Raw genomic sequence first — 23,727 nt, 5'->3', positions numbered from 1 at the left:
CTTTATCTTTTTCAGCTCTCTTTTGAAACCTCCAATGGAATTCACCTCCATCACCATCACATTCCAAATCCTAACAACTCTTTGAGCAAATAAGTTTCTTCCCATCTCAATCCTCATTCTCTTGTTGACAGTCTTCAAATTATGATCCATAGTTACTAATATACCAACTAGTGAAAACAGAATATTCTTCTTTACCTAGTCAGAATTATTCACAACTATCTGAGATTGATCTTAATTTTATCTTAAGCATCGTTCCACGTAAACTGCCCATACGTTCTCTCCCTCCTTAACTAAAGTGCCCAGAACTGAACACGATACTCTAAATACTGTCTGATCAATGATCTGCAGAGGTGTGACATCACTTCCTTGTTTTTATAATTTATGCCTTTATTTATAAACCCAAGATTCTTCTTGGCCTTCTTAACAAATGTTTCAACTTGCCTGGCCCTCTTCAGAAAATTATGCTCATGAACCCTGAGATCCTTTTGCTCCGTACTCCCCTCAAAGTTGTATCATTGAGCTTTGATTGTCTCTTTGTGTTTCTTCTACCAAAATGCACTATTTCACATTTCTCGGCACTGAAATTAATCTGGGAGGTGTCTGCCCACTTGACCAATTTATCAACATCGCTTTGAAGTCACTCAGCATCATGCTCACAATTCACTATTCTCTTCCGTTTAGCATCATCTGCAAACATAGAATTGCAAAAACCACCTCCAAATCATTTATATAAATCAGAAAATGCAAGGGTCCCAACACTATTCCGAGGAACACCACTTTAAATTAATTTCCAGTCTGAGAAATGCCCAGCTGTACTGACCCACTCTTTCCTATCTTTTTGCTATCCATGCTGTTGAGGATCCATCAATGTTAAACATTCCTATTTTCTTAACCAACCTGCCATGTGGCACCATATCAAAACCTTCTTTTATCTTTGCTTGTAAGACAATCTCTCCATACCAGGGATCATGCTGGTGAAGCTTTTCTGAATTACCTCCAGTTAAAAGATATATTTCTTTAAAAAAGGAACCAAAACTGCTCACCGTATCCAAATATGGTCACACAAGCACCTTGTACAGTTGCAGGAAAGCCTCCCTGCTCATACAAACCAACCTCTTTGAAGTAAGGGCCAGCATTCCATTGTCCTTCCCCAGTTTACCTGCTCCATCTGTGTGCTAACCTGCTGTGTTTCATGTACAAGTATCTCTCAGGTCCTTTGTGCTGCAGCTTTCCGCATTTCCATTTAAATACTGTTTTTTTTTGTTCTCCCTTCCAAAATGAACTTCACATCTTCCCTATTTATATTCTAATTGTTGACTTTCTGCCCACTTACTTAACTATTAAAATCTCTCTGTAAATTGTTTGTACTCCTTTCGCAACTTGCCATTCCACCTATTTTGCATTAGCACAAGCTTCATCCCCATTTACTCAGAATTAATCCAAGCCCAGATACAGGTATCCCCGTTACTGACTGAGGAAAGAGAAGAAACAGCAGGGGTGCATGCAAAAATGTTCAATTCATCTCTGACCACAGTAGAGGTGCTGGAGGATTAGAGGATGGAAAATGTGGTATCATTATTCAAAGAGCATGGAATAAATATGGGAACTACAGGTCAATCAGTTGGTGTAGCACAGCATGCTGGAGGTTGTTCTTGGTGTGATGGTGGGGCTCTGTCTCCATGGTGATGGTGTGGTGGTCACTCTTACCAATACTGTCACTGACAGATACATCTGCAGCCGGCAGATTGGTAAGGTGTTGTTTCCCTCACCATCTGGCGCAGACCCAGTCTAGTAGCAACATCTTTTAGGGTCTAACCAGCTTGGTCTGTAGTGCTGCTGCTGAGCCACCATTGGTGGTGGACATTGAAACTCCCACCCAGAGTACCGTCTGTACCCTTACCACCCTCGGTGCTTCCTCCAGATGTTGTTCAACATGGAGGATTACTGAATCACCAGCTGAGTGAGGATGATACATGGTTATCAGCAGGAGGTTTCCTTGCCCATGATTAACCTGAAGCCATGAGACTTCATGGGGTCCAGAGTCAATATGAAGAGTCCCAGGACAACTCCCTCGTGACTGTGTACTACTGTGCAGCCATCTCAGTCAGAGGGATAGGACATACCCAAGGAAGGTGGTGGTGGTGTCTGGGACCGATCAGCTGTAAGGTACGATTCCACCAGTATGACTAATGCTGGCTGATGCTTGACTAGTTTGTAAGACAACTCTCCCAATTTTGGCACAGGACTCCAGGTGTCGGGAAGAAGGACTTTGCAGGGTTGACAGGGCTGTTTCTGCCTTTGCCATTTCTGGTGCCAAGGTCGATACCAGGTGATGCTGCCCGGTTTCATTTCTTTGAGACTTTGCAGCAACTGACACAGCTGGGGTTGCTGGGCTATTTCAGAGGGTGGATCAGGGTCAGCCGTATTGCTGTAGGGTTGGAGTTGTAAATGGGCTGGGCTGGGTGAGACTGGTTGATTTCCATCCCTAGTGGACACTGGGTGGACTCAGATGGGTGTGTCTGACGGTCGTCATTGGATTCTTAATTCCAGAATTTTTGTTGAGTTCGGATTCTGCCGTGGCAGGATTTCTGCCCCAGTTCCCAAGAGACTGACTGAGTTTCTGAATTAATCATTTGCGACGGTGCCACTAGGCCTTCGCCTCCTCACATGGCAAAATGAATGGTGTCCATAGAATCCCTACAGTGTGGAAACAGACCATTCGGCCCAAAAAGTACAGACTGACTCTTCTAAGAGCATCCCACCCAAACTCACCACCTCTACCCTATCACTGTAGATCTGCATTCCCCAAGGCTAATCCATGCAGTCTAAATATTCCTGGATACTATGGGCAATTTAGCATGGCCAATCCTCCTAACTTGCACATCTTTGGACTGTGTGAGGAAACTGGAGCACCTGGAAGAAACACACGCGGACACAGGGAGAATGTGCAAACTCCACACTGAGGCTAGAATTGAACCTGTGTCCCTGGCGCTGTGAGGCTGTAGTACTAACCAGTTAGTAACCGTGGTAAAATAGGGCAGAGTCAGCAGACCTTTGTCAAGGGGAGGTAATGCCTGAAAAATCTGTTAGAATTCTTTGAGGAGGTAACAAGCAAATTAGACAATCCAGTGGACATGATCTATTTGGATTTCCAGATGGCCTCTGCTAAGGTGCTGGAGAGGAGGGCATAGGAGGCTGTGAAGTAAGAGCCCATTGTGTTAAGGACAAGGTATTGGCACGGATAGAGTATGGGCTGAACAGCAGAAGGCAGAGAGTAAGAATAAATGGGATCATTTCTCAGAATGGCAGCTGGCGGCTAGTGAAGTTTCGTAAGGAAGACACAAGGATAGATCGAGGGGCAGATAGTTTTGAGGCAGTGGGGAAGCTGCAGAAGGACTAGGCAAGTGGATTAGCAAAGGCTTGGCAGATGGACTGCAATGTGGAGAAGGGTGAGGTTATACACTTTGGCAGGAAGAGTACAGGCATGGACTATTTTCTAAATGGGGGAAGGCTTCAGAAGTCTGAAGCACAAAGGGTCTTGGGCATACTAGTTTAGGATTCTCTGAAGGTTACCATGCAACTCCAGTTGGCAGTTAAGAAGGCAAATGTAATGTTGGTGCTCAGTTTTGGACTGTGAGAACACAACAGCAGGGATACTGCTCAGGCAATCCAAGGCTATCGTCAGATCGCATTTGGAACATTGTGTGTGGCTTTGAACCCCATATCTAAGGAAGGGTGTGCTACTGTTGGTGAAGGTCCAGTGGAGGTTTACGAGAATGATCCCGGGGTGGGGGGGGAATGAAGGGCTTATTGTATGAGCAGCTGTTGAGGGCTCTACGTCTGTACTTGGTGGCGTTTAGAAGAATGAGTGGGATCTGATTTAAACTTTCAGAATACTGAGAGGCCTGGATAGAGTGGATGTGGAGCTGATGTTTCCAGGAGGAGGAGAAAGTGAGGTCTGCAGATGCTGGAGATCAGAGCTGAAAATGTGTTGCTGGAAAAGCGCAGCAGGTCAGGCAGCATCCAAAGAGCAGGAGAATCGACATTTCAGGCATAATCTCCTGATTCTCCTGTTCCTTCATTTCCAGTAGGAGGCCAGACAAACTGTAAACATTATTTGAATGAATACTTCAAAATATCATAACATTCAAGGATATCTGGCAAGTGCAGGGAATTGGGATTAGCGCACTTTTAGTGATAGTTATGTCAGTGCTGACTCAATGGGCCGAAGGGCCTTTTCTGCACTGTATGACCCTTTGAATCTAAGAACAGAAAATGATGGTACAGCAAGCATTTGTGACAAACACAATTAGGAAATAAGCAACAGTTTGGTCAGATGTATCAATGTTGAGGATTCCATGAGGCTAATCTATTGGGATCTTTTCCAGAGTGGTGCTTGGTTGCACAGGGCACTCACATCAGATCCGGCCGGTAACGGTGAATGATAGCGGAAAGTGCCAGGCCACTCTTCCATGACGTAGTCAGGTCAACCACATTGACATTCTTATATCCCTGGGTCTGCTTCTGGCACCAAGCGAGTAGCTTATGCGATCGGGCCAAAGAATCTGTAAAAAACAGAAAGGGTATAGCATGAGGGGAGTTGATACTAGGTAAGTGAAGCCAATACGGGTGAGGAAAGAAGGCGAGTAATGGGAGTTGATATAGAGAGTGTGGAGTTGATACAGGATGATGGAAACTGCAATGGAATGACTAGAGTGGATACAGAAAGTGGGGAGCAGATACATGGGGGAGGGAGTGGAAAAAGGAGAAAGCACAGAGTGAATATGAGATAAGGGTAGCATATATAAGATGAGTGTAGTTGATAAAACAAAATGAGAGCAGATACACCAGAGGGGAATGAATATGGGATAAGGGAGCCAATTTGTGAAGATGAGGTTGGATACAGGATGGTGGGGGTGGGGGGGGGGGGAGGGGGGTGCGATATGAGTTGAAGGTAGTAGATATGCTTCCCACCTGCTTCAAGAAGATACTATCATCCCGGTGCCAAAGAAAAATCAGGCAGTGTGCTTTAATGACTACCCCCTGGTGGCTCTGATATCCATCAATATGAAGTGCTTCGAGAGGTTAGTAAGGACATACATCAAGTCCAGCCTCCCAGAATGCTGGATTCACCTACCATCCCAACAGGTCCACAGCAGATGTCATCTCCCTGGCCCTATACTCATCCCTGAAACATTTGGATAACAAAGACACCTACATCAGATTCCTATTTATTCATTTTAGTTCTGCCTTCAACACCATAATTCCAACCAACCTCATCTCCAAACTCTGAGACCTAGGATTCTGACTCCCTCTGCAACTGGATCCTCAACTTCCTGACCTACAAACTGCACTCAGTGAGGATATGCAATAATGCCTTCTCCATGATAATCCTCCACACCAGTGCACCTCAATGCTGCATACTCAGCCTTTTACTAAACTCCTTATGCATTCACGAAAGTGTGGCCAAATTCTGCTCTAAATCCATTTAGCAAGTTTGCTAATGACACCACCATAGTGGGTCAGATCTTAAACAATGACAAAACAGGAAAGAGATAGACAGTGTAGTGACATGGTGTAAAGACAACTACCTCTTTCTGCAAAACTAAGGAGTTGATCATTGACTAGGGCCTCTTGAAAATCAACAAGGCAATCGATGTGTGGAACCACTGGAGATGGGTAAGATAGTAAACGAGTATTTCATGTCAATTTTTACAGTGGAGAAGGATAGTAGAGAACTTGGGGAAATAAATGGTGATATCTTGAAAACTGCATATTACAGAAGAGAAGATGCTAGATGCATTACAACACAAAGGTGCATAAATCCCCAGGGCCTGATCAAGATTGTGAGATGTTCATTTTGCTCAGCCTGTGCTACTCTAGCTTTAGAACATAGAACATTACAGCACAGAACAGGCCCTTCGGCCCTCAATGTTGCACCAACCTGAGAACTAATCTAAGCCCATCCCCCTACATTATCCCATCATCATCCATATGCTTACTCAAGGCCTGTTAAATGCCCCTAATGTGGCTGAGTTAACTACGTTGGCAGGCAGGGCATTCCATGCCCTTACCACTCTCCGCGTAAAGAACCTGCCTCTGACATCTGTCTTAAAACTATCACCCTTCAATTTACAGCTATGTCCCTCATACAAGCTGATGTCATCATCCTTGGAAAAAGACTCTCACTGCCCACTCCATCTAATCCTCTGATCATTTTGTATGCCTCTATTAAATCCCGTCTTAGCCTTCTTCTTTCCAATAAGAACAGACCCAAATCTCTCAGCCTTTCCTCGTTGTGGATAGTGACAAAGGGTGTTGTAGGTTACAGAGAGAGACATAGATCAGCTGCAGAGCTGGGCTGAGAGGTGGCAAATGGAGTTTAATGCGGACAAGTGTCAGGTGATTCATTTTGGTCAGAGTAACCAGAATGCAAAGTACTGGGCTAATGGTAAGATTCTTGGTAGTGTAGATGAGCAGAGAGATCTCGGTGTCCAGGTACACAGATACTTGAAAGTTGCCACCGAGGTTGACAGGGTTGTTAAGAAGGCATACAGTGTTTTAGCTTTTATTAATAGAGGGATTGAGTTCCGGAATCAGGAGGTTATGCTACAGCTGTACAAAACTCTGGTGTGGCCGCACTTGGAGTATTGTGTACAGTTCTGGTCACCACATTATAAGAAGGATCTGGAAGCTTTGGAAAGGGTGCAGAGGAGATTTACCCGGATGTTGCCTGGAGGGAAGGTCTTACGAGGAAAGGCTGAGGGACTTGAGGCTGTTTTCGTTAGAGGGAAGAAGGTCGAGAGGTGACTTAATAGAGACATATAAGATAATTAGAGGGTTAGATAGGGTGGACAGTGAGAGCCTTTTTCCAAGTATGGTGACGGCGAGCACGAGGGGGCATAGCTTTAAATTGAGGGGTGATAGATACAGGACAGATGTCAGAGGTAGTTTCTTTACTCAGAGAGTAGTAAGGATATGGAATGCTTTGCCTGCAACGATAGTAGATTCGCCAAGTTTAAGTGCATTTAAGTCGTCATTGGACAGACATATGAACGTACATGGAATAGTGTAAGTTAGATGGGCTTCAGATTGGTATGACAGGTCGGCTCAATATCGAGGGCTGAAGGGCCTGTACTTCGCTGTAATGTTCTATGTCATGTAAGAGTAAAAAATGAGGTCTGCAGATGCTGGAGATCACAGCTGCAAATGTGTTGCTGGTCAAAGCACAGCAGGTTAGGCAGCATCTCAGGAATAGAGAATTCGACGTTTCGAGCATAAGCCCTTCGGGCTTATGCTCGAAACGTCGAATTCTCTATTCCTGAGATGCTGCCTAACCTGCTGTGCTTTGACCAGCAACACATTTGCAGCTATGTCATGTAAGACCTTCCCTCCAGACCAGGCAACATCCTGGTAAATCTCCTCTGTACCTTTTCCAATGCTTCCACATCCTTCTTGTAATGGGCTGACCAGAACTGTACACAATATTCCAAGTGGGGCCACACTAGCGTTTTGTATAGTTGCAGCATGACATGACAGCTCTGGAACTCAATCCCTCTACCAATAAAACCTAACACACCAAATGCCTTCTTAACACCACTATCAACCTGGGTGGCAACTTTCAGGGATCTATGCGCATGGACTCCAAGATCCCTCTGCACATCCACACTGCCAAGAATCTTTCCATTGACCCAGTACTCTGCCTTCCTGTTATTCTTCCCAAAGTGAATCACCTCATATTTAGCTGCATTGAAATCCATTTGGCACCTCTCAGCCCAATTCTGCAGTTTATCCAAGTCCCCCTACAACCTGTAACATTCTTCCACACTGCCCACCACTCCACCGACTTTAGTGTCATCTGCAAACTTACTAACCCATCCACTTATGCCTGTGTCCAAGTCATTTATAAAAATGATAAACAGCAGTGGTCCCAAAACAGAACCTCGTGCACAACACTTCTTACAGAAAGCCAGTTCCTAATCCACCCTTAATCCCATGCCTCTGCATTTTCTCCATCAGCCTATCATGTAGAACCTTATCAAAGGTCTTACTGAAGTCCATGTACACCACATCAACTGCCCTACCCTCATCCATATGCTTGGACACCTTCTCAAAACACTCAATGAGGTTTGAGAGACATGACCTGCCCTTAACAAAATTATGTTGACTATCACCAATCAAATTGTTGCTTGCTAAATGGTTATAAATCGTATCTCTTATAATCCTTTCCAAAACCTTTCCTACAACAGATGTAAGGCTCACTGGTCTATAATTACCTGGGTCATCTCTACTGCCCTTGCTGAACAAGGGCACAACATCTGCAATCCTCCAGTCCTCTGGTACTGAACCTGTAGACAATGGCGACTCAAAGATCAAGGCCAAAGGCTCCACCATCTCTTCTCCAGCTTCCCAGAGAATCCTCCGATAAATCCAATCCGGCCCAGGGGACTTTCTACTTTCACACCTTCTAGAATTGATAACACCTCGTCCTTACTAACCTCAATCCTTTCTAATTTAATAGCCCGTATCTCAGTCTTCTCCTTGACAATATTTTCCTTTTTCTGAGTGAAAACAGATGAGAAATGTTCATTTAGCACCTCCACAGGGTCCACACACAATTTTGCTTCTGTCTTTGACTGGCCCTATTCCTTCCGTAGTCATCCTTTTATTCCTCACATACCTATAGAAAGCTTTAGCGTTCTCCTTTATTCTACCTGCTAAAACTGCTCATGTCCTCTCCTTGCTCTTCTTAACTCTCTCTTTAGATCCTTCCTAGCTAATCTGTAACTCTCCATCGCCTCATCTGAACCAACTTGTCTCAACGTCACATAAGCCTCCTTCTTCCACTTAACAAGAGATACAATTTCTTTCATAAACCACAGTTCCCTTATCTTTTCACTTCCTCCTGCCTGACAGGGACATACCTATCAGGAATATACAATACCTGTTCCTTAAACCAGCTCCACATTTCAATTGTCCCCATCCCCTGCATTTTGCTATCCCATTCTATGCCTCCTAAGTCTTGCCTAATTGTATTATAATTGCTCTTCCCCCATCTATAAGTCTTGCCCTGTGGCATGTACCTATCCCTTTCTATTGCTAAACTAAATACAACTGAATTATGATCAGTATCTCCAAAGTGTTCACCTACCACTTGAAGTGGGAGATGGCATGGGGCAGGGTGACACTAGGCATATGGACACACAAGATGGCCACTTAACACACAAGATGGCTGCCAGACCACAATATCGAGAGAGACAGCAGAGCAAATATAGACATTGCCTGGGGCCACCAGAATACCAGCACAACACACTTACAACCTAGTTAATTAGTTTAAGACGGGTGGGGGAGAGAATACACGAGTAGCATACACTGCCTGCCGAGGGGTCTGGGTCCAGCCAACCCCGTTGATAGAAATGCTAACAGCTTGATATGGAGTCAATACAAAGTGATGGCTGCTGTAATCGTCCCTTTCAGGAAGAGTGATTAGCGGCCATTACTACGCCAATGGACCTCCGTGCAGATATTGAAACTGATAATGTCCGCATTGAAACTGACAACGACCGCACTGAAATTAACAAAGGCTGCGCTGGAACTGACAACGACTGCTCCAAAACTATCAATGATTCTGCAATGTTTACAATAGGCAAACTATGCTACAAAGACAATAACCTCATCACTGACCTATTATGTTACAAAATGTATAAAAGTATCTTGACATGTGCTCCAGGTTGAAAGAAGAATCGTAGCTGGCCACTGTGCTGTTGGTGTTTTTCTCTCCCCGAAGCTCCGGTATTCCCTTGTACAATAAACTCTGTCACTGAACCCCGACTGAATCCAAGGCTGTTGATTTTCTCCACAGTACACTAAATCTAACACCTGGCCTGGTTCATTACCGAGTCCAGATCCAATGTGGCCTCCCCTCTTGTTGGCCCTTCAACATACTGTGTCAGGAAACCCTCTTGTACACATTGGACAAAAACTGATCCGTCCGACGTACTGGAGTTATAGCATTTCCAGTCAGTGTTGGCGAAGTTAAAGTCCCCCACAATGACCACCCGGTTCCTTTCACTCCTACCCAGAATCGTTTTGCCGATCCTCTCCGCCAGCTCCCTAGAACTTTGCAGAGGCCTATAAAAATCTCCCATCAGTGTGACCTCTCTTCTCCTGTTTCTAACCTCAGCCCATACCACCTCAGTGGACGAGTCATCATCAAAACTTCTTTTAGCCACATCCATTCCTGACCCTGCTCTATCCATGTCTCCGAAATGGCCACAATACCAAACTCCCAGGGACCTACCCATGCTGCAAGCTCACCTACCTTATTCTGGATACTTCTGGCATTGAAGTAGACACACTGCAAACCAGCATGCTGTCTGCCAGCACACTCCTGTGACTGTGAAATCCTGTCCTTGTCCTCCTGCGCACTGGAACTACATCTCAGGTTCCCATTCCCCTGCTGAGCTAGTTTAAACCCACCCGAATAGCACCAGCAAATTTGGTACCCCTCTGGTTCAAGTGAAGACCATCCTGTTTGTACAAGTCCTACCTTCCCCAGAATGAGCCCCAATTATCCAAGTACTTGAAACCCTCCCTCCTGCACCATCCTTGCAGCCACGTGTTCAGCTGATATCTCTCCCTATTCCTTGCCTCACTATCATGTTGCACGGGTAACAATCCAGCGATAACAACTCTGTTTGTTCTCGCTCTCAGCTTCCACCCTAGCTCCCTGAAATCCTGCCTTACATCCCAATACCTCTTTCTACCTATGTCATTGGTATCTACATGGACAACGATTTGAGGCTGGTCACCCTCTCCCTTCAGGACCCCAAAGATACGATCCAAGACATCACAGATCCTGGCACCTGGGAGGCAACACACCAACCGCAAGTCTCTTTTGTTCCCTACAAGCCTTCTATGTGACCCTCTAACTATTGAGTCCTCAATGACTAACACACTCCTACTTTCCCCCCTTCCCTTCTATGCAACATGGACAGACTCTGTGCCAGAGTCCTGCACCTCATTGCATGACCCCGGTAAGTCGTCACTCCCAACAGTATCCAAAATGGCATACTGTCTTTTTCAGGGGATCCCTGCACTGACTGTTTTCCCCCTTCTAACAGTTACCCAGCTTTCGTCGTGCCTAGGGGTAACTACTCCCCTGTAACTCTTAGCTATCACAGCCTCTGCCTCCCGAATGGTCTAAAGTTCATCCAGCTCCCGCTCCAATTCCCTAACACGGTCTTGGAGGAGCGAGAGTTGGGTGCACTCCCTACAGATGTACTTGGATGGGTCACTAATGGCATCCCTCACCTCAAACATCATGCATGAGGAACATTCCTCTCCCTGCGCTGCTATCCCTGCTAGTCCCCTTATCAGAAAGTAGAGAAGAGAAGCTTACCTGATGTCCCTGGTGTTTAACGTTAGAGGAGATGGGAGACCCTGCAAGGGTAGGGTGTCGAGTTTAGAAAACACTCAGTTATGTAGCTGAGGGGAAAAAAAAAGAAGTCCCTCCTTTCCCAGAAACCTCTGTTCTCTGAGGTAAGGTTTTAAAGATTTAAATTAGTGACTCACCTTTCCTGACAGGCCCCTGGTCCAAGCTTTCGCTCTTCCTGCTGCTGAAAACAGAAATGTTACAACCTTCCAGACCAGGAATGGAGCCCTTGTTCTCTTGATTCCCAATCTACTTTTTTTCATCTTGGAGTAAGACAGTGTGGGATGTCCCCTACTCTGCTCTGATACCGCAGCTGTCTCTGAACACTCGGGTCCAACACTAAGCAAGGAAATTGACAATGGGAACAGTTGCAGCAACTCTGCAAAGGGGCCACAGGCCCAGCAGCTGATTTGTCAAGAGCAACCACACATCCAGCAGATCTTCCAAGAAGCATCATCAGCCTTAATGAGAGATGGAGCCAAAGTGACTACCTCTCAAAAACAACTCCTCATTCTTACACTTGCACAATTCTTTTGGGAACATAGTATACAAGAGCAAAACATTTGACGAAGCAGGAAGGTGGAAGAGGGTAATGTCTGGATTAGAAATCAGTGCTGGGTGTGGAGAGTTGGTTCAGGATGAGACGAGGGAGATGAGGAGAGTCATTGCAGGGGGGCATGAGGGAAGTTGGTACAGGATAAAGAGGGGTGTCAGTACAGGGTGGGGGCGATCAGTACAAGAGGAGGGGGTAGTACAGGATAAGGAGAGTCAGTGCAGGATAGGGGTCAGAAAGTGTGGCCCTGGAAAAACACAGGCAACATTTGAAGAGGAGGGGAGTCGACATTTTGAGCATAAGCTCTTCATCAGGAATGTGAGGGGGGCCCAAGGGCACTGAGAGATAAATGGGAGGGGAATGGGGCTGGGGGTAGGAATGAGATAGATAGATGAAAGTGGGGGGGGGATGGTGATTGGTCAGAGTGGAGGGTGGAGCAGATAGGTGAGGAGGAGGTTGGCCAGGTAGGACAGGTTAGGAGGGCGGTACCCAGTTGGTGGGTTGGATCTGGGATAACGAAACTGGTGACATCCACACTGATCCCGTGTGGTTGGGGGGGTCCCAAAGCGGATGATGAGGCATTCTTTCTCCAGGCGTTGGGTGGCTAGGATCTGGCGATGGAGGAGGCCCAGGACCTGAATGTCCTTGGGGGAGTGGGAGGGGGAGTTGAAGAGGTCAGCCACAGTGCAATGGCCCCCCAGCTGCACCCCTCTCCCATTTATCTCTCAGCCCTCTAGTCCCATCCCCACCTGCCCCCACATTCCTGATGAAGGGCTCTGGCCCGAAACGTCGAATTTCCTGTTCCTTGGATGCTGCCTGACCTCCTGTGCTTTAACCAGCAACACATTTTCAGCCCACATTCCTGATGAAGAGCTTATGCCCAAAATGTCGACTTTCCTGCTTCTCAGATGCTGCCGGACTGGCTGTGCGTTTCCAGAACCACACATTTTGACTCTGATCTCCAGCATCTGCAGTCCTTACTTTCTCCACAGCACATGGGTGGTCAGCACACAAAGAGGTGAGTACAGGACAAGGAGATGGGCACCAGATAGAGTGGTGTGTACAGGATGAGGGAGTGTTGGTACAGAATAGAACATAGAACATAGAACATAGAAAAATACAGTGCAGTATTTCGGCCCTCGATGTTGCGCCGATCCAAGCCCACTTTCCTCCATATGCGTATCCAATGCCCGTTTAAATGCCCATAAAGAGGGAGAGTCCACCACTGTTACTGGCAGGGCATTCCATGAACTCATGACTCGCTGAGTAAAGAATCTACCCCTAACATCTGTCCTATACCTACCACCCCTTAATTTAAAGCTATGCCCCCTTGTAATAGCTGACTCCATACGTGGAGAAAGGTTCTCATGGTCAACCCTATCTAAACCCCTAATCATCTTGTACACCTCTATCAAGTCACCCCTAAATCTTCTTTTCTCCAATGAAAACAGCCCCAAGTGCCTCAGCCTTTCCGCATATGATCATCCTACCATACCAGGCAACATCCTGGTAAACCTCCTCTGCACCCGTTCCTCCACATCCTTCCTATAGTATGGCCACCAAAACTGCACACAATACTCCAGATGCGGCCGCACCAGAGTCTTATACAACTGCAACATGACCTTAGGACTCCGGAACTCAATTCCTCTACCAATAAAAGCCAGTACGCCGTATGCCTTCTTCACAGCACTATTTATCTGGGTGGCAACTTTCAGAGATCTGTGTAAATGGACACCAAGATCCCTCTGTTTATCCACACTACCAAGTATCCGACCATTAGCCCAGTACTCCATCTTCTTGTTACTCTTACCAAAGTGAATCACTTCACACTTAGCTACATTGAACTCCATTTGCCACCTTTCTGCCCAGCTCTGCAGCTTATCTATATCCCGCTGTAACCTGCCACATCCTTCCTCACTGTCAACAACTCCACCGACTTTCGTATCATCCGCAAACTTGCTCACCCAACCTTCTAGCCCCTCCTCCAGGTCATTTATAAAAATGACAAACAGCAATGGTCCCAAAACAGATCCTTGCGGAACACCGCTGGTAACTGCACTCCAAGATGAACCTATACCATCAACTACTACCCTCTGTCTTCTTCCAGCCAGCCAATTCCTAATCCAAACCTCCAACTCACCCTCAATGCCATACCTCCGTATTTTTTGCAGTAGCCTACCATGGGGTACCTTATCAAACGCCTTGCTAAAATCCATATACACCACATCTACGGCTTTACCCTCGTCCACCTCCTTAGTCACCTTCTCAAAGAATTCAATGAGGTTCGTGAGGCATGACCTGCCCTTCACAAAACCATGCTGACTATGTGGGGGTGGATACAAGATGAGGGGATTGGTACAGGATGAGTGAGACGGTATAGGATTGGGAGGTCTGTATAGGTTTGGGGTTTCGGTACAGGATGAGGGGAATGGGCATAGGATGGGAGGAATGGGTAAAGGATGGAGGATCTGTGTAGGATGGAGTGATGGGTATAAGATGGAGGGTTTGTACAGGATGGAGGGATGGGTATCAGATGGGTTTTGGATGGGGGTGAGAGTACAGGATAGGTGATTGGTCCAGTATGGGGGTATGGTATTGGATGGGGGGATGGGTAAAGGATGGGCAGATGGGTACAGGATGGGGGGGGGGGGTGGGCATAGGATGGGGGTGTTGGCTATAGGAGGGGATGGGCATAGGATGGGGGGGTTGGGTATAGGATGGGGGGATGGGTAGAGGATGGGGGGATGGGTAGAGGATGGGGGGATGGGTAGAGGATGGGGGGATGGGTAGAGGATGGGGGGATGGGTAGAGGATGGGGGGATGGGTAGAGGATGGGGGGATGGGTAGAGGATGGGGGGATGGGTAGAGGATGGGGGATGGGTAGAGGATGGGGGGATGGGTAGAGGATGGGGGGATGGGTAGAGGATGGGGGGATGGGTAGAGGATGGGGGGATGGGTAGAGGATGGGGGATGGGTAGAGGATGGGGGGATGGGTAGAGGATGGGGGGATGGGTAGAGGATGGGGGGATGGGTAGAGGATGGGGGGATGGGTAGAGGATGGGGGGATGGGTAGAGGATGGGGGGATGGGTAGAGGATGGGGGGATGGGTAGAGGATGGGGGGATGGGTAGAGGATGGGGGGATGGGTAGAGGATGGGGGGATGGGTAGAGGATGGGGGGATGGGTAGAGGATGGGGGGATGGGTAGAGGATGGGGGGATGGGTAGAGGATGGGGGAAATGGGTAGAGGATGGGGGAAATGGGTAGAGGATGGGGGAAATGGGTAGAGGATGGGGGAAATGGGTAGAGGATGGGGGAAATGGGTAGAGGATGGGGGGATGGGTAGAGGATGGGGGGATGGGTAGAGGATGGGGGGATGGGTAGAGGATGGGGGGATGGGTAGAGGATGGGGGGATGGGTAGAGGATGGGGGGATGGGTAGAGGATGGGGGGATGGGTAGAGGATGGGGGGATGGGTAGAGGATGGGGGGATGGGTAGAGGATGGGGGGATGGGTAGAGGATGGGGGGATGGGTTGAGGATGGGGGGATGGGTTGAGGATGGGGGGATGGGTTGAGGATGGGGGGATGGGTTGAGGATGGGGGGATGGGTTGAGGATGGGGGGATGGGTAGAGGATGGGGGGATGGGTAGAGGATGGGGGGATGGGTAGGGGATGGGGGGGATGGGTTGAGGATGGAGGGATGGGTTGAGGATGGGGGGGTGGGTTGAGGATGGGGGGGGATGGGTAAAGGATGGGGGGATGGGTTGAGGATGGGGGGATGGGTAGAGGATGGGGGGCATGGGTAGAGGATGGGGGGCATGGGTAGAGGATGGGGGGGATGGGTAGAGGATGGGGGGGATGGGTAGAGGATGGGGGGGATGGGTAGAGGATGGGGGGGATGGGTAGAGGATGGGGGGGATGGGTAGAGGATGGGGGGGATGGGTAGAGGATGGGGGGGATGGGTAGAGGATGGGGGGGATGGGTAGAGGATGGGGGGGATGGGTAGAGGATGGGGGGGATGTGCAGGATACTGGGGATGGGTATGGCATGTGGGTTTTGGTCCTGAATGGGAGGTGGGTTGGTACAGGCTGAGGACGCGGCAGTGAGGTGTTCAGTACAGGATGATTGGAGTGGTAGTTAATATGGCGGGATTGATACAACAGTTGTTGAGATATTTTGCGAGAATTGGAGCTGATATGGAGAGGGGTAGTGGAAACAGGGGCAGGGGAGTCGATGTAGCTGGTCAATTCAGGTGAAGGGAATTGATACAACGGGTGTTGATATAGTAGAGGAGTGTGGACAGGGGGTTGAGAGAGTGTGGGCTGGGGGTTGAGAGTTGATACAGCAGTGGGACAGGAGTCAACAGGGAGAGGAGTGTCAATATGGTGGGGGCACGGGGGGAGATGACTTGATCTGGTGGGGATCAATATGGCGGGAGAAGGGTCAATATTGTAAGCAGCATTGGAGGAGAGATGATTCAAGTTGGAATGAGTGTAATGGATATGAATAAGGACAGGCAGTCACCAGTTTCCTCATTTCCCCTCCCCCCACCTTGTCTCAGTCGGTTCCCTCGAACTCAGCACCGCCCTCCTAACCTGCAATCTTCTTCCTGACCTCTCCGCCCCCCACCCCACTCCAGCCTATCATCCTCACCTTGACCTCCTTCCACCTATCACATCTCCATCACCCCTCCCCCAAGTCCCTCCTCCCTACCTTTTATCTTAACCTGCCTGGCACCCTCTCCTCATTCCTGATGAAGGGCTCTGGCCCGAAACGTCGAATTTCCTGTTCCTTGGATGCTGCCTGACCTGCTGTGCTTTAACCAGCAACACATTTTCAGCTCCAGTCACCAGAGAGAGGAGACAATCTGGGATGTGAAGGGTGGATACAAAGGCAGGAGTGTCAAAATGGAGATAAGGGCACAGATACGAGGGATGGGAGCAGATATCAGGGAAAAAGTGTCAATTATGGGAGACACTGACATCTCTTCATACAAATTTACCTGCCACCATTACACTCTCATGGAAGGAGAATGGAAACCTATACTGTGCAACAGAACAGAAGGAAACAAGGGTAAAAATAAAAGACAGACAGGGAAATTTTAAAAAGTGACAGGCAGAGAATTCAAGGGCAAGAATCAAACAGAACTATCTTTGTGTCTCAATGCATGAAGCATTCACAAAGTGTAGGTGAATAAGTCACATAAATAGATATATACGAAGATGATACAGATGGGTTTATTGAGAAGTAGCCTGCAGGGTGACCAAGGATTGGAAATGATTATCCAAGGGTATCCAATTTTTTTGGAAGGACAGACAAAAAGGAAAAGGAGGTGGGGTGCATTACCGGTTTAAAACAAGGAAATTATCGCTATAGTGAGGAAGGATATTAACTCTGGTGAAATTGACTCTGTACGGGTGGAGCTTTTAAACCCCAAGGGGCAGAAAATGATAGTGAGGGTCACAAATAAACCATGGTGGTGGTATTGGGGAAGGCCTTAAAACAGAAAATTAGAGATGCAAGCAATGAAGGTACAACTTTAATTATGGGCGACTTCAATATACAGTATACAGTTATACAGTAAATGGTAGGGTCATTAGGAGCATTGATATGCAGAGGGTTATTGGGGTGCAAGTCCCTAGCTCCCTGAAAGTAGCAACACAAGTGGATAAAGTGGTAAAGAAGGCTTGCCTTTACTGGGGCACTGAATATTAAAGTTAGCAAGTCATGTCATAAAGACTTGGGCCAGGCCATATTTGGAGTATTGTATGCACTTCTGTTCACTGAATTACAGGAAGAATGTGAAGGCTTTCGAGAGAGTGAAAAAGAGGTTAATTATGATGTTGCCTGGATTGGAGTGCATTTGCTACAAGAAGAGGTTGGATGTACTTAGTTACTTTTTGTTAGAGTGTCAGTGGCTGAGGGCAACCTGATGGAAGGACATAAAAGTATATGAGGCATGGATTAGATGGACAGTCAGCATCTTTTTTCCCAGGATGGAAATGTTCCCAGGGTGGAATACTAGGGAACACAGATGAAAGGCAAGAGGGGGTGAGTTTAAACAAGATGTGAGAGGGAAGCTTTTTTTTATACAGAGTGGTAGGTGCCAAGAATGCACTACAAGGGGAATTGATAGATGGACAAATGATAGCAACGTTTAACAGGCACTTAGACCAACACATGGATAGGCAGAGAATAGAGAGATATTGACCACAAGCAGGGAGATGGGATCAGTTTAGAATGGCATCACGATCAGCACAGACATGGTGGGCTGAAGTCCAGTGTTGTACTCGTCTTTAAAAAACAATCTGCATTTGAATTGGGTAATTCAAACCAAGAACGATACCATCGAGGAGAAATTCCTGCACTATGATTGGGATGGTTCTCTGGTACAATATGTTGAGGGATCAACTAGAGAACAGGCCATTCTAGACTAGGTATTGTATAATTACAGAAGTATAATTATCCATCTAGCATTTTAGATCCTGTTGGGAGTGTGGGAAAACAGCACAGCAGGCATGTCCGTGGCAACACAGCTGGCTCTGTTGTACAGCAAGGTATGGCAAAGTCCAACCCAGCAATTGCAATAAGGGACTGTCTAGTCAGGGGCACAGGCAAGTAAGACTTCAGGGTGGTGTGATGACTCGTTGGTGCCAGGACAAAGGACCTCTCAGAGTGGTGGCAGCAAAATCTCAAAGGGGAGTGTGAGCAGCAGAAGTGGTTGTACATGTCGGTACCAACGACATGGGTAGAAAGGGGATGAGATTTTTCAGGGTGAATACAGGGACTTAGGCAGGAGGTTAAAAAGAGGACCTCAAAGGTAGATTAGATTAGATTACTTACAGTGTGGAAACAGGCCCTTCGGCCCAACAAGTTCACACCGACCCGCCGAAGCACAACCCACCCATACCCCTACATTTACCCCTTACCTAACACTAGGGGCAATTTAGCATGGCCAATTCACCTGACCCGCACATCTTTGGACTGTGGGAGGAAACCGGAGCACCCGGAGGAAACCCACGCAGACAGGGGAAGAACATGCAAACTCCACACAGTCAGTCGCCTGAGTCGGGAATTGAACCTGGGTCTCAGGCGCTGTGAGGCAGCAGTGCTAACCACTGTGCCACCGTGCCGCCCACCTTTGCGCTTCAGCGGGTCAGTGTGGACTTGTTGGGCCGAAGGGCCTGTTTCCACACTGTAAGTAATCTAATCTAAAAAGGTAGTCATCTCTAACTCTTCTGGTGCCATGTGCCTGAACTGGAGCAGGAACCAATATCTTGGAGGAGAGATTTGGGAGAGCTGCTTGGGTGGGTTTACACTAGAGTGGCAGGGGTGGGATCCTAAACAACAGCGAGACAGAAGGGAAGGTTGAGATTAGTACAGAAGTTACAGAAGCCATAGAGGAAGTGCCAGAAGACCAGAGGATGGCTAATGTGGTTCCATTTTTTTTAAGAAGGGTGGTTGAGATGACCCAGGAAATTGCAGACTGGGTTAATTAGGGATAGCCAGCATGGCTTTGTCAGAGGGAGGACATGCCTAACAAATTTGTTACAATGTTTTGAAAATGTGATCAAGTGTGTGGATGAGGGAAGTTTAGTTGAGGCAGTTTATGTGCACTTTAGCAAAGCTTTCAACAAGGTCTCACATGAGACTGATTGAAAAGGTTAAAATATATGGAATTGAGGGAAAACTGACCAGATGGATCACAAAATGGCTTAGTAATAGAACACAAAGGGTGGTGGTAGAAGGCTGTTTGAATGACTGCAGGCCGGTGTTCAAAGCTGCCCTACCAATGTCAGGACTGGGACTCTTTTTATTTGTTATATACATAAACAATGTAGATGAAAATATGGAGGGGAATGTTAAGCAAATTTGGAAATATCACCATGATTGATAAGGTGATTAATAGTGAAGAAGATTACAAGAAGATATACACAACAACCTTGATTATCCAAACGAACCGGGCAGGGAGTATTTTGTTTGGATCACTGATTGCTCGGATAACGAATAATATTTTTAAGGGACATTGAGATCTTGTTCGGTGTGGGAAAAGATCTGCCACCCTGCCTACCCATAATAGGCCCACACAGAACACAGGAAAGCAAACTTGGTCAAGTTTCTATACCAGAAACACCTAGAATGCCTCAGAAATGACCAAACAGGCCGACAAGTGAAACAGGCAGCACTCGTAGACAAGGGAATACACTTCCCAAAACACACTAACAATACCCGGTCAATACAGCTGTCCCAAAGCCCCAAGGGCAGTCTCATAACACAGCCATACCAAAGCCACACAAAGGACAGATCAGACAGAGAGGCACCACCCAGGCCATTGGTCCCAGGACAGGAACAATGGAAACACCTTACTGTTTCAAAAGAGACATTCTCACCTACCTGCAGAGAGAGCTGGAATCTCCTGAGCACATTGAGAACTCATTGATACTGTCAAGATTGAAGACTATCGAAAATCAGGATATTCTCCCGGTAACTGGTTTTCAACTATCATTGTAACTGGATTACTCCATTTCCAAATATACTGTATCTTTCCCATTTTAATTAACCTTATCGTACAAGATTCCTATAAAACCCGGCTTCATCCTCAGTTCGAGGAAGAGAATTCTTGGCTACCTGGACAGACTGTCTGTGCTGTCCCAGCTTAGTCAATTTCTCTGCCATGATATCGCTGTATTCATAGTTAAAAATCACACAACACCAGGTTATAGTCCAACAGGTTTAATTGGAAGCACACTAGCTTTCGGAGCGACGCTCCTTCATCAGGTGATTGTCTGATTAATCACCTGATGAAGGAGCGATGGTCTGAAAGCTAGTGTGCTTCCAATTAAACCTGTTGGACTATAACCTGGTGTTGTGTGTGATTTTTAACAGTGTACACCCCTGTCCAACACCGGCATCTCCAAATCATGCCGTATTAATAAACGGTTTGTCAATTTCACTTCGAACTGTGCTTTGTGATCCCTACTTCATTAGGCTAATTTCTTCAACATTCGGATCATCTGAAATGTGGATAATTGATGTTCGGATAACCGAGGTTGTTCTGTAGATGGGTTGGTCAGATGGGCACTTTGGAAGAAGAAATAAGACGAGGGAGTATTTAAGGAATGGTAGGACATTGGTAGCTTAGAAGAAGAGAGGGATCTTGGGTAATTATTCACAGATTCCTAAAGTCGGCAGTGCATGCGAATAGAATAATTAAGACCATAAGACATAGGAGTGGAAGTAAGGCCATTTGGCCCATCGAGCCCACTCCACCATTCAATCATGGCTGATGGGCATTTCAACTCCACTTACCTGCATTCTCCCCGTAGCCCTTAATTCCTCAAGACATCAAGAATCTATCAATCTCTGCCTTGAAGACATTTAGCGTCCTGGCCTCCACTGCACTCTGCGGCAATGAATTCCACAGGCCCACCACTCTCTGGCTGAAGAAATGTCTCCGCATTTCTGTTCTGAATTGACCCCCTCTAAATTTAAGGCTGTGTCCATGGGTCCTAGTCTACTCGCCTAACGGAAAAAATTTCCTAGCTTCCACCCTAGGCACATGGGATACTTGCTTTCAACAGTCATAGCACAGAGTGTAAGTGCAAGGAGGCAATGTTGGCGTTGTACAGAGCATTGGTTAGGCCACAGTTGGAATAGTGTGTGCAGTTCTGGTCACCTCACTATGAAGGTGGAGGGGAGGTTCACCAGGACATTGACTGGACTGGAGAAATTGAGCTGTAAGGAGAGACTAGATAGGCTTGGATTGTTTTCTTTAGAGCAGGGAAGGCTGAAGTGGACATGATTGAGTTGAATAAGATTTTGAGGGGTATGGGCATGGGGAATAGAGAGCAGCAGTTCCCCTTGGTTGAGGAATCAATCGTGAGATAGCATAGTTTGGGATAAGGGGCAGGAGATTCAGAGGGATTTGGGAAAGAATATTTTCAATCAGCAGGTAGTGGGAATCTGAAATGCACGGCGTGGGAAGGTGATGACCTTTAAAAAAGGTCATTACATTCAAGGATATGGAATAAGTGCAGGAAATTAGAGTTGGAGCACTCTTAGTGGTAATTATGTCGGTGCAAATTCGATGGGCGGAAAGACCATTTCTGAGCTGTATGAATCTGTGGTAATGAGAGCGAATTAAATTGACAAGGCAGACAAGAGCACGTCAGGAACGAGGGAAAACTGATGAATTAAACTACGTTTATTTCAATGCAAGAGGCCTGTCAGGTAAGACAAATGAACTCAGGATGTGAATGGGGACATGGGACTGGTATATCATTGCTAAAACAGAAACAGAGGGAGGACAGGACAGACATTGGCAGCTCAATGTTCTGGTGTAACAAAGCTACAGAAAGGATAAAGGGGAGGCAAGAGAGGAGGGAAAACATCAACTTGGCAAGGTGGCTCAGTGGTTAGCACTGCTGCCTCACAGTGCCAGGGACCCGGGTTTGATACAACCCCTGGGTGACTGGCTACATGGAGTTTGCACATTCTCTCTGGGTTTGCATTGGTCCTCTCCAGGTTCTCCGGTTTCCTCCTGCAGTCCAAAGATGTGCAGGTTGGGTGGACTGGCCATTCTAAATTGCCCATGGTGTCCAGGGATGGTGGATTAGCCATGGGAAATGCAGGGTTGGAGAGACAGTATGAGGTAGGGTAGGGTAGGGGAACTGGGTCTGGGTGGGATGCTCATTGGAGGGTCGGAGTGGGCCCTATCCACCGTCATTTCCGCCACCTCCAAATGGACCCCACCACCAGGGATATATTTCCCTCCCCTCCCCTATCAGCGTTCCGAAAAGACCACTCCCTCCGTGGCTCCCTCGTCAGGTTCACACCCCCCACCAACCCAACCTCCACTCCCGGCACCTTCCCCTGCAACCGCAAGAAATGCAAAACTTGTGCCCACACCCCCTCCTTTACTTCTCTCCAAGGCCCCAAGGGATCCTTCCATATCCGCCACAAATTCACCTGCACCTCCACACACATCATCTATTGCATCCGCTGCACCCGATGTGGCCTCCTCTATATTGGGGAGACAGGCCGTCTACTTGCGGAACGTTTCAGAGAACACCTCTGGGACACCCGGACCAACCAACCCAACCACCCCGTGGCTCAACATTTAACTCTCCCTCCCACTCCATCAAGGACATGCAGGTCCTTGGACTCCTCCATCGCCAGACCATAACAACATGATGGTTGGAGGAAGAGCACCTCAACTTCCGCCTGGGAACCCTCCAACCATAAGGGATGAACTCAAATTTCTCCAGTTTCCTTATTTCCCTCCCCCCACCTTGTCTCAGTCAAATCCCTCGAACTCAGTACCACCTTCCTAACCTGCAATCTTCTTCCTGACCTCTCCGCCCCCCCACTCCACTCCGGCCTATCACCCTCACCTTGACCTCCTTCCACCTATCACATCTCCATCGCCCCTCCCCTAAGTCCCTCCTCCCTACGTTTTATCTTAGCCTGCTGGACACACTTTCCTCATTCCTGAAGAAGGGCTTATGCCCGAAATGTCGAATCTCCTGTTCTTTGGATGCAGCCCGATCTGCTGCGCTTTTCCAGCAACACATTTTCAGCTCTGATCTCCAGCATCTGCAGACCTCACTTTCTCCTCTATGGGCCAATGGCCTGCTTCTACATTGTAGGGACTCTGTGATTCTGCCATGATAGTACTTAGAAAAGATATTGCCTGAGGGAGCATCCAGTGAAGCTATATGGGAAGAATTGAGAAATAAAAGG

At 47.3% G+C, this 23,727-nt stretch overlaps 1 protein-coding gene across 1 annotated transcript in view; it reads right to left on the bottom strand.

Annotated features, from left to right (window-relative positions):
* Nucleotides 1-23,727, bottom strand: part of LOC132825026 (F-actin-monooxygenase MICAL3-like) — a 483,930-nt gene that overhangs the window by 230,899 nt on the left and 229,304 nt on the right. The window contains exon 13 of the mRNA XM_060840028.1: nt 4,418-4,565. Within this exon, the coding sequence (XP_060696011.1) occupies nt 4,418-4,565 (148 nt within the window). The remainder of the gene's footprint in view (nt 1-4,417; nt 4,566-23,727) is intronic.

This window comes from Hemiscyllium ocellatum, chromosome 19 (assembly GCF_020745735.1).
Source record: "Hemiscyllium ocellatum isolate sHemOce1 chromosome 19, sHemOce1.pat.X.cur, whole genome shotgun sequence".
Lineage (NCBI taxonomy): Eukaryota > Metazoa > Chordata > Chondrichthyes > Orectolobiformes > Hemiscylliidae > Hemiscyllium > Hemiscyllium ocellatum.
This window is presented reverse-complemented; position numbering and strand designations above follow the sequence as displayed.